At 30.2% G+C, this 21,387-nt stretch overlaps 1 protein-coding gene across 10 annotated transcripts in view; it reads right to left on the bottom strand.

Moving 5' to 3' along the window:
- LOC123296813 (Ca(2+)/calmodulin-responsive adenylate cyclase) overlaps positions 1-21,387 on the bottom strand; it is a 198,526-nt gene that overhangs the window by 6,961 nt on the left and 170,178 nt on the right. For 6 of the 10 annotated variants that reach the window (XM_044878468.1, XM_044878470.1, XM_044878473.1 and 3 more), the window contains 9 exons: positions 14,023-14,109; positions 12,520-12,705; positions 10,885-11,163; positions 9,718-9,980; positions 9,353-9,593; positions 4,671-4,832; positions 4,064-4,283; positions 3,687-3,995; positions 1,195-3,625 (listed from right to left, as the gene is read on the bottom strand). In XM_044878468.1, coding sequence (XP_044734403.1) covers positions 1,195-3,625; positions 3,687-3,995; positions 4,064-4,283; positions 4,671-4,832; positions 9,353-9,593; positions 9,718-9,980; positions 10,885-11,163; positions 12,520-12,705; positions 14,023-14,109 — 4,178 coding nt within the window. The remainder of the gene's footprint in view (positions 1-1,194; positions 3,626-3,686; positions 3,996-4,063; positions 4,284-4,670; positions 4,833-9,352; positions 9,594-9,717; positions 9,981-10,884; positions 11,164-12,519; positions 12,706-14,022; positions 14,110-21,387) is intronic. The other 4 variants (XM_044878475.1, XM_044878476.1, XM_044878477.1 and 1 more) reach the window with 3 other exon arrangements.

Raw genomic sequence — 21,387 nt, 5'->3', positions numbered from 1 at the left:
ATGTGTTTGGTTAAATCTTTTTGATTTTAATATGACTGAAAGCGTGTTGTATAGACGTAGGACTCAAAAAGTTAGGATTATATAATACTCGCTTCGATTAATAACATTTTTAGTAAATGTAGATTCGAAAGTCAATTTAAACTTACATAAGACAAATCTTACAAACAGGTTACAAGTGAAGACTACGATAACTTACCTCGATTTCCGGATTGCATGCTTGGTAAAATCATCATGCCTCATCACAAATGTAAAATTTTCATGACAAGACCATATTAATTAATTTCCGATAAAAATCAAGCATAGAATGAAGAAAACCAGTTTTGCTATGGGATTTTAACGCTAAGAAATTAGCGTCAAGAGTAAAAAATGTAAACTATATTTGCTAGACTCAGTTGATTTTTCATTGAATGAAAAGACAAAAGTTGTACCTTTTTTTACTTGCATATATATGTTATTATATATAAGTACAAATAAAATTTATGTTAAAATATCTAAGAAAAAATCACTTTTTAAAATGAAGACACCAAATTCTGGTACATGCACTTTGAAATTTTAAGTTTAAAAACTTGCCTTCTACACACTTTTTGCTTCTAACTTCTAAATGAGATTGAAATAATACGAATTTTCACATTAATTGTGTAATTAAACACGAAAATAATAACTTCGTTAAAAATACATGACCTTTGGTTTAGAAAGTCCCCAGATTTAAAAGTTTTTTACTGTCTAATAACCAATTTGAAATTTAGCTGTTAATTAAGTACTCTTTTGAAATTACTTTAGTGGAACTAGGAATTTTCGAACGGGAAAAGGTTCGTTAAAATGGAAATCGATATATGTAATATTTTTTATGTTTTTAGTTCAAAAAACTGTGGATAATATAATTATCCCACTTCTGAGGTGATTTTCGAATGTACATATACTAAGATTCGATAATTCATCAAAGTGAATATTTATGGCTCCTGAAACTTTGAATATTCTTTTTTCCTGTATTTGTTAATAAGAAGAGAGTGATATGTTACAATGCAAAAATATTTTGTTAATCGAAAAAATACATCTAAAGCAGAGAAATTTGTTGTTAATAATTCTTTAATGAAAAAATTCTAACCCATAACCGCAAACTAATTGAAACTAAATAGTTTGTGCCACAAATAAAAAACAAAAGAGCTGAATCAGTCGGTGGCAAATAAAGCCTACCTGAAACTCCCAAGCATTGATAACGAGACCTGCTCGCCCAACAGAAATCCAGCACCTGCACCTGGGAATTTCTTTGGTAATGACGATACTTTCTGAACTTTGCAACACTCCCCTTCTTCATCAGGAGTTGTTCCACGGCTACGTTTCAGTGAACTATCCTTACTGCTTTCTCTATCCAAGACAATTGTCTCGATAGGCATAACTTGCAGTGTCATGCTATGATCTACTGGATTAAACCTAAAACCTAACTGATGTTTATCAATGTCCGTATTCACGGTCATGAGATTATTTAATTCATCCTGTTGTTTCCTAGCCAATTCTTGGATAGCAGCTAGCCCAACTTGGTGCGTGATAAGCGCAGTATTACTGTTATTATTACCATTTATTAGAGGGCTGCGATTTATTCCGTACCTTTCAATAATTTGTGGTAATTCCTTATAATTTTCATGATTTATATTTTTCATTTCATCTAATGAAATGATTTCTTTATTTAATAAATTCTTTTCATTTTTGGGTGGATTATTTTTTAATAGATTTTGCTCGTCTAATAATTTTTGTATTTCTCTTTCAAAATGTCCTGGTATGTTGCCCAATGATTCTGCCGTTTGACTTGATTCATTTGAATCATTTTGAACTTTTACAGCATGCGGGGAATGTTTTTCTCTTCGATGACTATGTCCACGACTTGATGCCATATCTTTCTTATCAGTTTGACTAGAACCATCTTTCTTGGATGACTTTTCACTACTTAGTGTTGCTTTTTCATCTTCTTTCAATTCTTCAACTTCTTTAAAGCTGGGTGATCGTTTACAATTTATTACTTTATTCGGTTCTAAAGAACTATCAGACGGTCTGGAGATTGCCTTCCTTTCTAAGCTTCTTTGTTTACTATTATTTCGATTATATGATCGATTTAGCACTTGTCGATCGCCGTTAGCACTATACGCTCTAATTAACGATGTAGGTTTTTGACCTCTTTGTTTTCCAATGTATTCAAAACTTCCACAACTATCACCTCTATATGAATCTTCTCCATCATTTAATGGCGGTAAGGGACTAGACATAAGTGTTGAGTCTACAGTATTTGTACCCGCAGCAAGAGCAAGTAGCGTGGCTGGCGGTAACGTTTCAGGAGCGTGGCTTTTACCATTAGTTTTTTTAATTAAGTTTTGTGGGCGTTCCGTGCTGTTCAATTTATGTGGAGATTGGGTCCACTCTTTTTTCATATTATTACCAGCGGAATTATGCCTTTGACTTCGTCCATTACTTGAATGTTGTTGCTGTTGGTTTGATGGTGAAAAACTTCGTGAATTTGACATAGGTGGCGGAGGTATATTTTCTTGAGGAGTTTTTTGTGTGGTAGCACCTGGCATGTAACATTGTGGAGGTATATAATCTACTGACACTCTAGGTGAACTGTCAGGTGAAGAGCACGGATTCACTTGAATGTCAGATGGATACAACCACTGTTGTGCATTAGTTGATGTTTCTGTACTAGCTAAAGGCGGAGATGGTGATGGAGACACATCTGCATCCGTTGTTCGACTGTAACTTTCATCAGACGAACTAATACTGGGTGAATGATTTAATGAACTAATTTCATCTGCTGATGAATGGATTCTTTGTTGAACTCCGCTACAAACATATAAACTGGATGTTGCTCCAGGTAAACTTTCATCTGAGTAATGTCTTTGTAAATGGTATAATGGATTGTGAGGATTTGTGCGAAGTTTTGAACGATTAGCTCCACCTTCATGGCTCCGTTCGGGTGTTCTTTGATCCACACGAAACGGTAATAGTTGTGGTTGATGTGCTGGCGGTGTAGGTTTACCCGAACTTCGTCCATTACTACTGCCACTACTTATATGATACCTATTTGGTGATATTCCATCACGGCCTGGAGGTTTTGGTAAAGGCTTTAAATATGGTTTTAAATCTTTGGAAACATTTTGCTGTTGTGGATTATGTTGTGGATTATGTTGTGATCTACTTGAAGCACCTGAAGGATTTACTCCTCGTGGCCATGGTGGAATATATTTGCCATCATGTTGTTGCCGCATTCCATTTGACGATGAACTTGATTGTTGGAATTGATTATTTTTATGTGGGGGAAGAGGTGGGGGAGGTAAATCTTCTTCCATTAATTTTTTGCTGCCATTATGAAAATTACGAGTAGGTACAATTTTTGCATTTGATGAAGTGGTTGGGAGTAGTGGTTCATTTTCACCACCGTTTAAGCTTTCACCACGTGATGCTTCTCGCAATGGTGGTAAACGTGGAGCATTACGAACTAACGCACTTGGTGTAGCACCACTCATAGAATTACCCGAGTTATGTGATCGCGAACGATTGCTTGAGGAATTTTCATTATTTTGATGTAGCATGGCAAGCGGAGTTGCAACACCTCCATACATGTTACCCATATTATTAGCTGAAATTCAAAGATATCGATGAATAAACAATTTTCAGTTATTACTTGTAAAAGTACTTACCAACTGTAGTTGATGCATTGGCAGCTCGTAGATTTGGCAATTCTTCAACCCTGATAGTACCTGGCTGTTTACGATCAGTAAGAAAATATGTTGTCATATCTCCCTTTCCTTTAACCTTAACTTTACCACGACATTGAAATTCATATGGATAATTACGTAATACTTGATACGCTTCTTCAGTCACTTGCGTATGATTTGGTAACCCTGTTGAATCCATTCGACTTGCAACATTAACAGTATTCCCCCAAATATCATATTGAGGTTTTCTAGCACCAATTACACCGGCTACTACCGGTCCAATATTAATACCTACAAATATTTATTTTATACAAAAACTTCTATTAAAATTAAGTTGGTAAAGTTTGCAAAATACTTACCAACTCGTAACATAAAATTATTATAAGAATTTTCATTGATATTTAATAATTTATCACGCATAGCAAAAACAAATTCGACTAAAGTACTGAGAAAATGTCCAGCAGTTGTCTCATCTTCATCTAATATACGTAAATCGGGCATTAAACCAACTGCAGCCATGTAAGTTGATCCGACAGTCTTAATTTTATCAATTGCTTTGAATCGTTCTTCTCCCAACAACTACAATCAAGAAAAATGTTGTACAAAAAACTCACATTAGTCACAAGGCCAGCGTACATTTAAAAAAAGAGCGAGAGGTGTCATGGGCACCCGGCAGGAACTAATCACGTGGATTAATACAATTAATATTTTAGATCAATAAGATAATAAAGCATACAAAAAGTGTCAGTCGGAGCCGAACTTTTTTTTTTATTTAGCGCCCATTAACCGAACCCGCGATAAGAAAAATAGTTCTAAAAATCAAAAAAAAATATCAGAGTACCAGCGTAGAGTTATCGATATCCCTCAGAACTATTTACTTATTTTAAATTTTCGGCATGCTGTAAATAACTTCACTAAATGTACGCTGATTTTAGGACTATGTTAGGAATAATAAAAAAAAATTACCTCATCAAAATCAGCAATAATTTCATTCAACAATCGTAAACATTCCACACCTTGATTGTTTCCATCCAATTCGATGTAGAATTCATGGTAGTTGGTGATCGATGCGAAGACAACACCCACACGTGAATAGCTTTGATGGTACAGGTCCTGAGACAGAGTGTTCTACGCACACAAGGTTCGAGAACGCAGGCAAAGGATGCCACGGTAGCGACATGAGTGGAGGATTGTACCGGAACGGGGACGAAAAGGAATTTTACAAATGAGAATGAAATATATTCATGAGAAGCTTATATAGCAAACATTTATAAAAAGTAAAAAATTATTAATTTTGTTAGATTTTTTTTAACAATAAAACCAAACCGAACAAACTTTCGTTCTTTAAAAATGAGCAATTAAAATCAAAAAATCTTTTTTTTGGAAAATATTGCAATGTGTATCTTTATCTTCAAAAATTAATCATTCTATACGCGTCAAAATAAACTGACCGTCCGATCATAAAAATTGTTTACTACCAATTGTTGGGTAGTTTATTAGAAGTCAATGTTGTGATATTTTCCAAAAAATGTCTAATTTTGACTATAACCTTCATAAAAGCATGCCAAAAATTATATGCATTAAAATGTTCTAGTTATTTTCCACAATTACCATAAAAAATATTATGCACTTAGAAATGAATTTAAAATGTTTGGTTTTTAATAGTCGTGTGTGTAATATATGTGCAGCATTATTCCTCATTCAGTTTCCAAAAAATCTTTTATAAAACATGGTGACATAATCCCATAGGATAGGAGAGATGCGATTAAAAATTAAAATATTAAAGAGGGATTCATTTGAAAAATAGTTTTATAGAACAAAAGAAAAAATAATTCAAAAAAATTGTTAAGAGTTTTTGCAACTTTTTAGTAGGATATAATTATGAAAGTAAAGAAATTAGTGAGAAATACAATTTAGTTTTCAATATTTCATAATCCAAAAGAAAAATTACAAGATTAATTTTTAAAGTTTTTGTTAAAAGGAACAAATATAAGTATTTTCAACGGATTATTGGTAGTATTATTTCCACGAGTCAAAATTATATTTTTACAAATAATCTAACACCCTACTATGATTCTAAAAAACTGAAAATGATTCCATTATTCAACCTAAAAATCAATTTTACCAATTTTTAATTAATATAACAATTTTTCAAGTGAAAACTTCTTGGCCGCGTTGAGAGATTTTATTATAATAGTTTACTAGTAAGAGATAAAAATTCTAGAATTGTGGTCACACCACGTTGAAAACACCGGTTCACGACCGCTAATAACCTCTAACAGAATCTTAGTTTATTTAATAAATTTTCTATTGAAAAGTTTTTGTAATTATTTAATAAATAAAGTAGTTTTAGTTTTAAGCAACATTGGACACAGTCAGTCTTTGGGTAGGAGACCGATTGAGAACATACAGTGTGCTGTTGCCTTTTTTGATGGATTGACATCTTCTTTGTTTTTAATCAATTTTAATTTCACTTTCAAATTTTGTCATGGCATCAAGTCTAGTTTAAATTTTTAAGCCTAATATGGCAAAATCTACATCAGACAACTACCGTATTAATATCAGAAAAAAAGCTTCAGCGAAACGGAGCCGAGTGTATTAAAAAAAATCGGTTATTCTAAAGTTTTAAGTTCTTACATCTGTCGGTAGTCAATAAGACTTTACATTATTTTTTTTTAAAGTTTTGATAGAAAGATAGGCTCTCATTGATTTTGATAAATTCCGAATGGCAAAATATAGTCCAATCAAGAGGCGATTTAATTTAATATTTATATTTTTTATCTATTCAAGAATCCATAATCATATGAATTCAAAACTGTTGTTAATAAGAAATGGTTAATGATTTAATTAGTTAAGAGAAATATTTTTAGAGTAATTAGTAATATTAGTAAACATAAATTTGTCAATTTGTGGGTACAAGATGTAACAAACTTGTATATATTTGATAAATGTAGTTATGATTTTCTAAAAAAACTCTCAGGCAAGTTTTCAATATATTAAAAAAAATGACGAAAAAATGGCATGAAAATTGATTGAAAATGATTCGAAAAACAAAATTAAAAAATGAAAAATATCAAAAAATCTACTGCATTGCTAACAGAAGAAATGTTGTATGAAAAAAATATGGCATTATCTAAGAATACTATTTTTTTGAAATATTAATTTGGGAGAGAGGAATAAAAAATATTAATTTGATAAAAGAGAGAGCATGGACTTGAGGAAAAAATATTCAGTCGCAAAAATAAGGAAAAAAATATCCTCCACCATGCGCTTTTCTATCTCGTCATAAATATTATCTTAGATCTTTTAATTTGTACGCTAACTACATGGTAGATATTCTTTATATATAGAATAATTTTAGACGATGATTCTATGTCATCCCTTTTTCAAGATTATTTTATATCGAAATGAAATTTGATGCATCGCTAATTATATCATTGATACTGTAATAAAACTAATGTACGATTTCTTGCGCGGAAAAGGTTTATTTCTTATTTCTGTGAAAGAAATCTCACATACATTTTTAATGCAATTTATATGAATTCAAAAGTATGTTTTTTTTACCATTCTTTCACGTCAAAACTTACGGTAGTACGAGCGCCAATAGAAGTTTCGACTTATGGTGGAAATTATTTGTACCTTATTTCCAACTTCGATGATGATTTTTGTATAACTTTATGAATGTACACGAAAAGTAAGAATAAAATTTTTTGATATCTGCCTTGGTTTTCAAAATATCGAAAGCTAAATAATTAAACAAAATTTTCAATTTTCGATATTTTAAAAAATTACTCCGGATATTCAAAAAATTTTATTCTTACTTTTCGTCTTATATTGCCAAGTTATATATACTCACGAGTATATATATATACTCATGAGTTATATATAATTCACTATCAAAATTGAAAAAAAATATTTTTTTAAATTTATGCCCCCACTACCGTGACCATACATCCTTAATGAGTCGGACACAACGGATTTATTTTGTTTTCAATAATTTAGTAAAGTTTAATTTTAATTCAAATAGTTTTTTTTTTAAATTTCCACCGACTAGTTTTGGAAAACATATCTTCCATCTACCGTTTTCCCATAAGACCAATGTTAAATATGCCTGCTTTTGAAGTCATTTATTTAATTAAATTAATTCTTATAAAAAAAAACTTTTTATCCAAAATTTGCCTGGCGCTCGTACATCCTTAAATGTTTAAGCCACACATCTTCCACTTAGCGTATCTTCGATATAAAACAACCTTAAATTAATTCATATTATATAAAGAATTTCATTCAATCTGGCCTAATTAAGGTTAACAATTATGGCATAAGCTTTTCTAGTTTTTCTAGTCCGATATTGTAATAACATGTACATACCATTGTAGTATTGAAATAATATACTTATTATATAATAATTAAGAAATTAATTTCTTAAAATTTTAATCGAAGAAAAGTAAAAAAGTTTGTTTTAATCAACAACAAAGAGAAATGTTAATGATTTTAGCATAGTTATATCAGAAATTTTTCTTTGATTGTTATTTTTAAGCAGACATTACTTTAAAAATTAAAAATTTTTAAGGTATCATTTAAAAAATAAAGTTGTCAATGAATAACTCAAAATTAGACAGATTTTAAGTATCTAACAATATGTAACTTTTGTGACCAATTTTTGGTGGCTGGTAATTAAAAACCCAATAAGTATTCAAAAATAGCATGGAATTTAAGATAAGCGGTTTCGTAAAATTTGTCCACCCAATTGGGGGTGCTGTTGTCAAACCATGTGGACAAACATGGAACAAACCGTTGCCTAACAAATGGTCTTTGCATTTCGTGAAAATTCGCATTTAGGAGTGTTGAAGTAAATTTTAATTTCCTCAAAATTTAAAATTGAAGAGGACACCTGCATTTTACGGAAATTTGCATCTGGAGGTGTTGATATTATCATTTTTTATTGTATAACTTTCAATTAAAGGTGGACAAACAAAAATTTTGGGTTGAAAAGTGTGGACAAATGAATCCAATCAGCATTTTATGAAAATTCTCATTTGGCGGTGCTATTTTCATGGAGCTTACATGGCCTCATTGCACATTGACGTAATAATAAACAGTGAAAACTCGATAACTCGAACCTCGTTAAGTCGAAAAAAATGTCATTCGCTAAATACGCAGTATCACGTATTATTTCGACTTTGTAAGTCGTAGTTAGTAAAGATAATGACATCGTAGTATTTAAAATATAATCGCGCTTTCTTAGTCGTTATTTCAGCAATTAAATCCTGTGTAGCTCAAACTACTTGTTAAGTCAAAAATTAATTAACACGAAATTTATTTCATTTCCCTTGAGTTTCGGGTTATCGAGGCTCCACTGTAGTACTATTCTTCGTAAAAGTATAAGAGAGCTCCATATTGTAGTTTCTCTATTACAATTAATTTCAAAACAGAACTTTCCCTTTCTATTTTTGAGTTATTCATTAAATTTTGAAAATAAAAGAATGAGGCTATATTTTTGGCTTGTTATGTCTGCATAAATTTAATTCCATATAAATATAATTAATTTTACAGAATAAATAATCGATTAAAAAAAGATCCATAATTCAAATCAATCATTGATTCTGTAAGAACTATGAAATTTCAAATAAATAAAAGTATTCACTAACCATATTGCTACGAAATTGATTATCCAGAAAATGTGTGGCCACATGGGCTGGTAATAAATTAAATAAAATACGCTTATTACTATGTTGTAATGCATCCATTTCACGTTTTTCTTCATTTGCTTGAATTTGCCACAAGAAATCTAAACGTGCTGTCCATTCCACTTGTCTTCCATGGATTATGACTGCCAGGAAAAACATCATAACATAAACGATTGCCAATACATGATGTGGTATAACAGATCTAGAAAAATTTGAATAATTATAGTTATGTAAGTAATACAAGTTTCGAATTTTGTTTCATTTGTAGTTCTAGAATCATAGAACTACAAATGGATCAAGTTCGGCACATTTATTTGGATACTTACCTAACTCTTTGGTCATAACAATTAAATAAATCCAAATGAGATAATTCAATTAATAAAACATAAACAATGGACATGACAACGAGTAGACAAGCTTTGAGGGCAATAGGAAGACGTAAAAATATTGCTACAGCCATATATCCTAATGAACATGATAATATTATGTATTGTGGTAACGGACATGCACGATGGTCATGTCCCAATGTACTATCCAATGTAACATTTGCAGTTGTACGTACTACACATATATCTGTTCGACATGTGAACTGTAATTACAAAATAAAATTATTATTTCATTGAACTAGTTTTATATACATAGGGTTTTTTTTCGGTTTTGTTTCGGTAAGTAGGTAATAAGATTATAGTAATAACTAAATAGGGGAATTAGACTTTTTCCTCTGAAGATTACAAAAAATCCGCTAGATGGTAGCATTAAATCCTCTTCAACATTAAATCAACATTAAATATATTGCTTGAATGTTTTTTCAAAGATGAGATACTTGCGAAGTAGGACGAGAATATGGTAGTGAGTGATTTAATTCGGTTAGCTTTGGCGAGGATACTCCGCGATAGCGTGGATGAGGGGTTACATAGCGAACAACATACAGACATATTTTTGCCTGGACAACAGACATTTACCAAACATTTCAAAATTTTGGAGATAACAGTTCAATTCTTAATATCCCGTCGAAATTCCACCGCTCTTTTCAGCTGGATCCCATTTAAACTAAGCCGATCCCAGCACAAAAAATAAAGCATTGTTAGCGTATTTTTTGGCTTGAGAGATAATTTTTCATTTCGGCGAGGGTGTAATGCAGGAACAGGAGTTTTGTTATCACTTCAAGTGAAGAATTCTCACTGGACGGACAGAAAAGTGAATTTGTTTTGAAAATCTTGAGTAGTATACAATATATAAACGTTTAAAATTCCTAATTGAACAAAGACGCAGATATAGTTTACTGACGCCATTGCACGGTATCACCATAGAGATTACATATAACACTTCGTTTTGTTAAAAGAAAATGGGCAACAATCTTTATATGCTTATAGCTTCTTCGGTTTTTAATAAATTTTAATTTCATTTTCAAATTTTTTTTATCATACCGAGTCTACAACCGTATTAATGACTAATTTATAAACAGCAAAATTTTCATTAAAAAAATCACTTACAATATTCACTTGAGCAACGGCATAAACCAATACGATTGTAAAACATGTAATTGCTAAACGTAATACAAAACTTTGTGATATATCCCAAATAATCCAACGTAATCGAACAGCTAATAATAACATTAAAACAACGGCAACCCAAATGAAGGCTGTTAAAAATAGCAATAATAATATTATTGTTCGTGGTAATATTAATGCTTGCACACCACCAATTAGCACCAATAGTACTAAACTGCATGCTAGTGAACTGCTAAAACCAACATCAATATCGGCATGGTACTAGAAACAAAAAAGATTCCAAATTATTATTTAAAATTTCTCATAATTAAAAAAAATTATTCATTAAACCTTCGATGGGAATTTACAAATACAAATAAAGTAAGGATAAATCGTTTATAGGGCGGTAATCGAAAGAATAGACCGAAAATTTTATAGACCCTCGGAGTATTGTTGTTGTAATTACGAATTGGTTGGGTTGAGTTTGTCGACTATAGAGGAGTTGGTTGGTTGGGTTCTGAAGTTTATAGTCCTTGCTTTTAGAAATGGGGCACTATTACAGAAATTTATTTCAGTCTATTTTTTCCGAAATCCTATAAGAGAGGTTATCTCTGTTGCGGTTACAACAGTAAAAAAGTATTTATTAAATATTTGTCAATATTCTTTAGACGAAGTGTTGCTTTAGACGCAAATTTTATTAGAGAGCCTTAGGCATGATTTTTCTTTCATTTTTCTTTCATTTGAAATTTTTAGATAATCACTTTTTATTAATAGGTGACTTACAAGTTGCTTCGGAAATTGTATAATGGATAGATTTATGTATATATTTTATATGTACTCTAATTGTAAGAATTATTATTCCTTATATATTTGACTTTGCTGTTGAATTGATAATAAATAGTACATTGAAATTTAAATTATATTGGTTTCATTTTTAAAGAGGGGTGTTATAAGTTTGACCGCTATGTGCGTGTGTCTGTTTGTCTGTGGCAACGTAGTTCCTAAACGGATGAGCCGATTCTGATTTTTGTTTGAAAGGTAATTTAATCGAGAGTGTTCTTAGCTATGTTTCAAGTGCGAGTTTAGGGTTCCGTATCCGAAACAACTAAAAAAGAGTCGAGATCTTCAAAATCGGTTCAGTTTGGAGAGAGAAATAAAGAAAAGGGTAATTTATTGGAGAATGTCCTTATCTATGTTTCAAGTGCAAATTTAGGGTTCCGTTTTTGATACATTTGTCGGGAAAATCGTTTAGTTTGTTTAGTTTGATTTATATAATTTAAAGTTTATAATTTTATGTACTTTATTTAAGTACATTTGAATTCTACATCCTTCTATCAGCATTACTCGGGAGGCATCTGAGCCTTAGTATCAAGTACCGATTATTCTACCTATCATTATCTATGGTTTTGCATTAGGTTTGCATAAAGATAAATACCGGGATAGTTCCTAACAAAGTCAGCCATAGATGCATACCTCCCCCTTCCTTCCATTTTCCCTATCCCATTTTATGGCATGTTCTGTACAATGTTTGTATTGTTAAAAAAAAAAAAATAAATTGAATTGAATTGGAATCAAACTCACGGCCTTTTGATTCCAAACTTACACTGTCTGAGAAGATAATAATCGAAATATACTTACTTGATTTTCTTTATCACGATCTTTAAAATATAACGTAGCCAAATTAACGTGCGTTGATTTTTCACGATCGACACTTCTTGCTTCAATTGCTTGTGCTAAATATTTATTCACTCGATTTGATGGTTGATGATAAATACTGGAATGTCGTTTTTTGAATGGCCTCTTAAATTTTTCGGTGACTTTATTCTACAATATATTACAAACTCATTTTAATTATAAAAATATAAAAGAAAATTTCTTTTTATTTGAAACAAAAAACATCCATTGATTTTTTTGGTGTTTTTCCAGGGTTTAATGTTCTGTTATGTGTGTTTATATGATGTGTGGAAATAGTTTTTCTGAAAGGTATAGTGTAAAGAGATTATGGAAATTATTAATAGAAAATCTAACTAAAAAAAAAAAAGAAAATGACTACATCTAAAGCTACAACTATAATAATTGAGATAAAAAGCTACACTTAAAGCTACTATCAACGTTTTTAATTTATACAAATCTAAAAATTTTAATTGGTTTCAAATTATGACACCGCCTTTATTTTTGCCACTCAATAGGTTTTATGAGAGTTTTGATGAGCCGCACGCACACATATTTTTTCTCGCCTCCGGACGGAAATTGTCAACATACGTCCTGCTGTGCTAAGCGAAGTTGTCGCTATCCACCTTCGTCAAGCATCAAAATAGTATACACACCACGGGAGCAAATAAAGAATGTCTCCGATCTCATTGTTGTTACCCTCAGCTTCACCTGGGACTCTTAATGAACAGAAGATCAGGGGCACTCTTTATTTTCGCTTCCAAGATGTGTAATATACTATTTATTTGCTATCGAAAGTTATATGAAGGAAAACGTAAAATTCATACTTCTGAAAATTAAAAGTAGCCCAAATGGCTATTAGCCGTCGACAGAAAATTTAACCGCCAATCGACAGTTGAAAAAGCCCAATCGGCGGTAGATAGCCCAATCTGACAACACTGATTGATGCTGTTAAAACCAATTTTGCTTCAGTTTTAAGGCTAAAAGCTAGCTGTAGACAATTGACTAACGTACATATAAGACATACATATGCAAGGACTATAATTACTGGACTGTGCCGACAAGTGCAAGAAAGATACAGCGAATTTAAGCTAGATATTGATTGCAAACTGATCTTCAGAATTTCGTATAAAATCGAAACCAATATATTTGAAAAGTAAAATTAATTTTGACATTGCTTTAATTGCTAGGAAATTTTCGTTAGTAAAATTAATATTTTTACAATGCGATGATAATTATTATTATTTTTTGGGTTAGGATTAATCAATGATTGTATGATGAAATCAATTATGGCGGAGCTGTGAGTTAGGGTTTTTTTAATGATATTATTCACAATTAGAAACATTGATATAAAATAAAATTTTGTGTGTTTGGAAAAAGAAAAAAGCGGTGAGAATAAAACGGTTATTGTATAAATATTTATGGTGTCAATTTGGATTTTTGTTGCTGTGATGACGTATGAAAACTCACTTTAGATATGCTGTCGGTGGGGCTGTCCGAGTCACTGTAAGAGGCCCCTGGGGGCTCCGCGTGCAGCGCCCTCTGCAGATCTAGCACCTACAAGAAGCGAGACCACCCAACACAATACTGAGCATTACACAGCACCATAAAATTTTTAAATTTTTGTGTGTGATTTTTTTTCTATTTTTATTTTTTAATTTTTTAAATAAAAATAAAACAACTAAGTGTTTTCAGTTGTAAAGAGTGTAGTTTAATAATAATAATTAATTAATAAATAATTAAAAAATAAAAATAATGAAATTATATGATAAAAATAAAATAATTAATTATAAATTTACAAAACACGCATATGGCCACACAACATAAATTAATGTCATTCATTATTTTAATTTTTCATTTTTGTTTAATAATCTAATTTTAATTTTTACTCAAACTACAATTTTTATTGAAGTTGATATTTATTTTTTTAACTTCATGATGCGATGAAAGACATTCTTTTTGAAATAAATGTACCTATATTTTTCCGAAGATATGAAAAAGAAAGTTTTTTTATGCCACCTTTACATTTTAAGTCTTCCCTATGAAAACGAAAATGTTGTCAGTTCTCACAGAAAATTTTCAAATAAATTAAAAGATGAATCATTAAATTTTGGCTTTAATTTTTTTTTTTTAGTGATACATGTTCAATTTTAAATAAGTAATTAATTTGTTTTTATGTACGCATAATTTAGCTAAATGTTTATGTATTTCAAATCGATGTATGTATCTATTCACAAATATTTAAACCCAATAGAAGGAGAAAGATCGAAGTTTAGGCTGTTATGTATCCTCTTTATTTATAATCCTTTTAAATATTCATTTGTGGAAAAAAAATGTATAAAGAAAAGTGGTTTTCTATATAAAGAATGGATACAATTGAATTTCAAGCACTGCAATAATAGCCTTTACTCTATCGATTTGAAATTTGGATATGTTGTAGGTATTATTCACATTCTACCTACCATGGGTACTTTTCAAAAATCCTGTTAGTTTTCTCAATTTTCATTTTTCACATCCAAGTACAGTGGAACAAGGAAAATTTCTATAGTCCCAGGGCAGGTAAAAATACACTCCCAATAAAAGAAAACTTGCAAAATTTTCTTTCACCATTTTATGGGAGGGCATTTTTACCTGACTTGGGACTATAGAAATTTTTCTTATTCTATTGTATCTGGATACGTACTATACAATTTGCGCATAATTTGCGCCCTCACGGGTAAACAGTGATGTTTACGAAAAAATGTGTCTAACAAAAGTTGTTTATTTTTTTATAAGGAACATTTTATACATTTAAACTTTTGTTCTATCTCCAACGGTTTACAAGATGGCTTCTACGGACCCAAGATCCAATTGACCTATGCTGCTCATTTACGAACTTGAACTTTTACGTTCTCAGCACGCTATAAAACTTTCAGCTTGATACTTCTTTTAGTTTTTGAGTAATCGTGATGACAGACGGACAGACAGACGACAGATAGACAACCGGAAATGGGCTAATTAGGTGATTTTATGAACACCTATACCAAAATTTTGTTTTGGTATCGATATTTTTAAGCGTTACAAACTTTTATATACATAAAAACTAAATAGTTTCACGCCAATTAAAAATTTGTACATAACAGCCTTAACAATTTTGTAAGCCCTGTATAAGTAATTGAACGTAGAAAATAAATATGATAATATTTTTATGATTATAAAATTATTATGTAATGTAAATAAAAGTAACTATTTTATTTAAATAGCAATAACATAATACCAAGAAATAAGATAACAATATTTAAGAGAAATAAAATTGGTTCAATGCACAACAATTACTTGACTATACAAGTATAAATGCAATTTTATAAATCGATTTTCTATAAAATTATATGCATAGTTACAAGAAATTGAACGAATATTGTTAACAAACATAGTATGAGCTTGTAATATATGCTAAATAGTTTTAAAAGAAGTTCTTGAACGGAACAAGAAAGTAATTACATAAAATAGTAAAATATAGTTTTTTAGAGGAATAGATAAAATTATCTAATAAAACTATTTAACTATAATCGATATAGACAACTTTTTATGGATAATTTTTTATCGAATTCTTTAGAAAAATAAATTAAAATTATCTTTCTGTACTCAGATTTCTTAAAATTTGCTTCGAATTAACTGATTTTCGTACAGGATTTAATGTGATATTCCAAAAAATATTCATCCAATCGTTAAGTGAATCCGATTTTTGTACTCTTTGGGTCAGTGTTACCGTAAGTAGCTTGCTACTTACGGTGACATAAAAATATTTTCATAGTAATCATAAAAATATTTTTTAAAGGGATTTCCATTAATAAAAATTCCACACAGTTGGGAAATCCCTTTGTCGTTTTGTCTAACAGTTTCTGAGATATTAACTAAAATCGAATATGAAGAGATATATATGTAGTCGATCAAAAACTCGTTCAATCGCAAAAAAACAACCATATTTACATGCCTTAAGATTATTTAGGAAAACAAAGACTCCAAAAATTTTAAAATCCAGCTTATTTGATGATTACGTAAGACCTCATGGAGATATCTCCAAAATTGTTTCGAATTATAAGACGTGATATCTCAAAAAATTCACATCTAATAGTTAAATGAATCTGTTTTTTGAAGTTTTTGAGTTAGCATTACCCTAAATACCAAGTTTCATCAAAATCCGAAACAGATAACCTTTCGGGATTTTTGCAAAGGGACCCCAAAGAAAATTTAAAAAATGGGAATATTTTATTTCTACCGATAATACAAAAATCGGATTCTTCTGACGATTGAAAGTGTAGTTTTTGAGATATCGACTAATATGGAATACGACGACTATTATTCCAGAGAAATCTATTCAGTCGATACTTCAGAAACTTGTTCAATTCAAGTCTTTGCACTATTTAGAGAAATTAGGACCCAAAAAACCTAAAAAAAATTGATTATTTGACAAAATTTGATGAGTATTTTTCGAGGTATCTTCAAAATCGATCTGAAATAATTTATTTTCCTAAATAAACAATGTTTCAAGCTTGTAATAAAGCCACCTACGAAGTTATGGTTGTTATGACACATTTCAAAGTCTTACAGGGATCTAGAACCAACGTGTATACCGTCGCTATATTCCTTTCCAACGTATGAATTGATGAAACGAGTTTTTGAATTGGTGAATGTTTACTATAAAATACGTATTTCGAAAACGGTTGGGTAATTTTCTGACCCATAAAACGTAATACTATTACAATATTTAACTAATTATGAAACTATGAAATAATAATTATAAAGCGGTTTAATTTTTATCCAAATTAAAAAATGAATTTTTAATCGAATGTCGTTTACCTAATAAAATTTTATCTATTTTGCATACGAACATCATATAAATATGACTGATAAATCGAATGTAAATAAATGATAAAGCCATAACGTTGTATTATCTGGGTTTTTATATTTGCACAGATGATGAAATAAAATCCATCTGTTAAATAGTTTCATATTAAAAATGATTCCAGCGAATACATTAAAGTATAAAATCATAAATAGCTATTACGAAAAATATGAGGCGCAGGCAGCATTTCCTTCATTTTTCGAAAATTTATAAGAGAAAGTTGCAAATAGGAGGTTACTTCGGTTTTCTTGATTTTGAGAATATTTTGCAAGGTTCAGGGTTCGATAGCAAGCAAGGTTGATGCAGGAACAATTTCTTTTTTTTATTCGTACCAATCCGATCAACAGAAGCAGAGGCATTCAACAAAACGTGTCTATTAAATTGTATCAAAGCTGTATGCAGTCATCTGTTTTGCCGTATGCAATCATCCTCAATTTCTCTGTTTTTTACAACGAAAGAAATCTGCTAAAAAAAACATGATTATCAAAATCTGGATGGATTTACTCCACTATATGTATTTTGCCATAAAGGAGAAAAATAGATTTCAGAAATTTCTAAAAAAAATTCCAAAAAAAACACAATGTTCAATAAATATTACATTTTGCGACTGGCCAAAAACGGAGAGATAGTTTTTTTGTTTATCAGTGTGGCCTATTATTGTACTTTCGAATTACATTTCCAGTTTAGTCGGAAATTTCTTATCCTTCACGTGCTCTATAATATACTAAAGTCCAAGGATTTATATGGCATTTTCAAGTACATATTACCTTAAATGAAAAGATTACCTTAAATGAAAAGACTAACAAGAAAAGACCGTTTGGAGAGTTGGAATTCAACTCTATCATCTATCAGTATCAAATAGTTAAAAGTTAATATCGAAGAAATTACAAAGAAAAGGGGAGAAGCGATATAACGAAGATTCTTCTTTCATTCCTCAAAATTTGTGGCTGAAGATTGTAGTAGGATCTGTATCCCTTTGAATGATAAGCAGAACTGTTTAGTCTGTTTAGTCATTGGAGTTATTACAGAAAACAGCTAAAAAAATGAGGGATAACAAGTGAAGGCTTCCTTGGATCATGATTTTCTAATAGTTTGGAGGAGGTACTGGTAACGGATCGAGAAAATGATGAGCTTTGCTAAAAGTTAGAAATATATCAAAGTCAATGTTGGCACTGCTGAAGCCAAGAACTCACGGATAATTCTACAACAAGGAAAATTATGCTTTCGTTACGGAATTTTGTATGATTAATTTCCGAAGATAAAGCTATAAGGAACCGCTCTAAGATAATCATAACAATGTTATTCTATTTGTATAATGATATAAAAAAATATAATTTCTTTTTTCTATTTCAAAAGCGCAATGAACGGAAGTTATAATACACATTGCAATTTCAATATTTGTATTATTGTGCAAAAACTAGGTTAGTTTTATGTAAATAAATTATCATATAAAATATATTATAGGTATACAGTTTAATGGTGGGAGTTAGAGAGGGGGGAAACGATTATTGTATATTTTATACTGCAAGAGCCAATCTAAAAAATTCGTTGAATTTACTAAAGCTGATCGTTTGAGGAATTTCAGCAATATACAAGCTGTGTAACTATTTTCAGCTTTAATAAATTCATAAACCGCGGAAATCATAAATGAATCTTATTTATTTATTGTTCATAAATAAGGGCTGACTGACCACCCGTCCTAACACCCAACTGACTGACAATCATAAACGTTATTTATATGCAATATTTAGTAAATTCGGTTTAGTCCCACGTAAAACTGCACCGTTTCGATAGCATATATCTGACACCTGTTCTATCGTTTGCTTGACTAACCGCAGAATGTGTGCGTACACAACTATTATAACCAATCCTCATATTTTCAGCTTTAGTAAATTCAACGATTTTTTTTGGCCTGGCTCTTAATGCATTATATGAAACGACAAAATGTGGAATATTTTAATGCATAATATTGGTTGTAATTGAAGTCGATTTGTTATCACTTTATTTTCACATTGGTTTTCTAATTTTAATTGATTTTTGATTAAATTTTATGCATTTTTAATATGTTTTTGTTACCTCTATTAGGCACTTATGTATATCTATTTGGTACGAGAACTGACAACGTTTTCGTGAGTCTATTTTAAGATGGGTAGGGATGAAGTACGTCTGGCATCTGTGAGCAGTTGCATTGATTAACACAGGATGCGTTAAACTGCCTGGAAATTATAAATTATATTGCTAAAAGGACAAGAAAATGTTTGGTTTTTAAATTGTTTTAAAATTATTGATAAGAAATATATATACAAAATTCAACCGTCTTCAATGTGCTTTTCAATTTGGTGCAATTTATCCCTAATACAATAAATTCGTAAAAAGTTCGCAGAGTGAATTTGGTAATGATTTTGTAAAGTGTTTGATCGAATAGATGCGCATGACAGCGATACTAGTAGAAAAAAATTGTAATTATACCAATTTAGTAACCCTAAGCTTTATATGGCGTCATCGTGCCATTTACCAAAAGTAATAAAATATTTTAATCAGTGTAAATTTTCGATCACATCGTTAGTTTAAATAAATATCAACTTTCATTTTTCTCTTATACACAACAATTATTAAAATTGATTTTATTCAATAAATTTTATATTTGAGGCCTTTTTAATAGTTTCAAAGGTGAATGAAACCGTTATGCTGAAATCAACCATTACTAGTGGGAAATTTATCATCTCATTGTAATTTTTGTACACTTTACTTAAAAAACAGAAAATTAACGTGAATGTAAAATTAAACTAAAATATAAACCACATTTTAAGAATATAAATGGCAATACTCCTCTTCGTGTGTTCTTATCAGTAATTAGCTTTTACTTAATGTTTAAAAAAGCTCATTGAGGTAAAAATCTTTTTAATAAATAAGCAAATTTAATTAACAATATTCTTTATGTATATTTTTTCGTCTCTCATAACTTCTAATCATTTTTAATTAGCATGAAATATATTTAAGAAGGTAAAGGCGTCGATGTTTTCAAACGAATTCTGATAGTATTTTTCGGCTGAAATCAGTAGCTAACAGTTGGTTCGAAAAGAATCGGGACAGGCTGAGAAGCGATATTTGAAGACTTTGGACCATTAATCTTAATTTATAGAGACTTTATATCATTCTCGGTTTTCGATCTAAAAAAAATGGTGAAAGCGGAAGCAATTCGAAGTGCAACTTATATATTTTGTGATTGTTGCGATCGACTTAGAATAAAGTGCATTGTCTTAATTAAAGTGCAAATAGAATTACTAAAATTTTAATATGTCGAAAATTCAAAGTCATAATATTATTATTAAATTTTGAAACCGTATGATACCATATTTTTATAACCACTACTGTTTTTTAAGAGAACTGAAGTGAATTCATTTTGAAAAAACAACGCCCAAACCATCTGGTCTAATATCTTTGATGTCTGTTTTTTTTTTATTCGATAATAATTTCCAATCATTTTTAATATTTTTTTGAATATTAAATTTGATAAAAAAAATTTGTTAATTGTATCTCTCAGCAGTCTCAGCACGATTTCAAAGTCAATAATAATAATGTTAAGTCTAGCCATCGTAAACATTCACGCTGAATATATTAAATAAAATCAATTCTTTTTTTTTGCATCATTCAAAAAATATCCATGCTGTGAAGAAGTTTTAAGCTATGTATATTCGTTTTCTTTGATACAATAGTTATTATCAAATAAAAATTTGATCTGTCAACTAAAAATTTTTGTTAAATAACTAATAATTACTAATTTTATACAATAATTATAATATAAGATGGCGATTAAGTAGAGACAAAGGATTTTTTGATGTATGAGTTCAATTTCCGCTCAACTGATCGAAATTTATTCAATTTTTGAAGATTCAAATTGCTCTAAATAGAACGAGAAAAGAAAAATAACTTTTTAAAAAAATTAAAAA

The sequence above is a fragment of the Chrysoperla carnea genome, chromosome 3, assembly GCF_905475395.1.
Source record: "Chrysoperla carnea chromosome 3, inChrCarn1.1, whole genome shotgun sequence".
Taxonomy (NCBI): Eukaryota; Metazoa; Arthropoda; class Insecta; order Neuroptera; family Chrysopidae; genus Chrysoperla; species Chrysoperla carnea.
The sequence above is the reverse complement of the archived record's forward strand: the minus strand, read 5'-3'. Positions and strand labels throughout refer to the sequence as shown.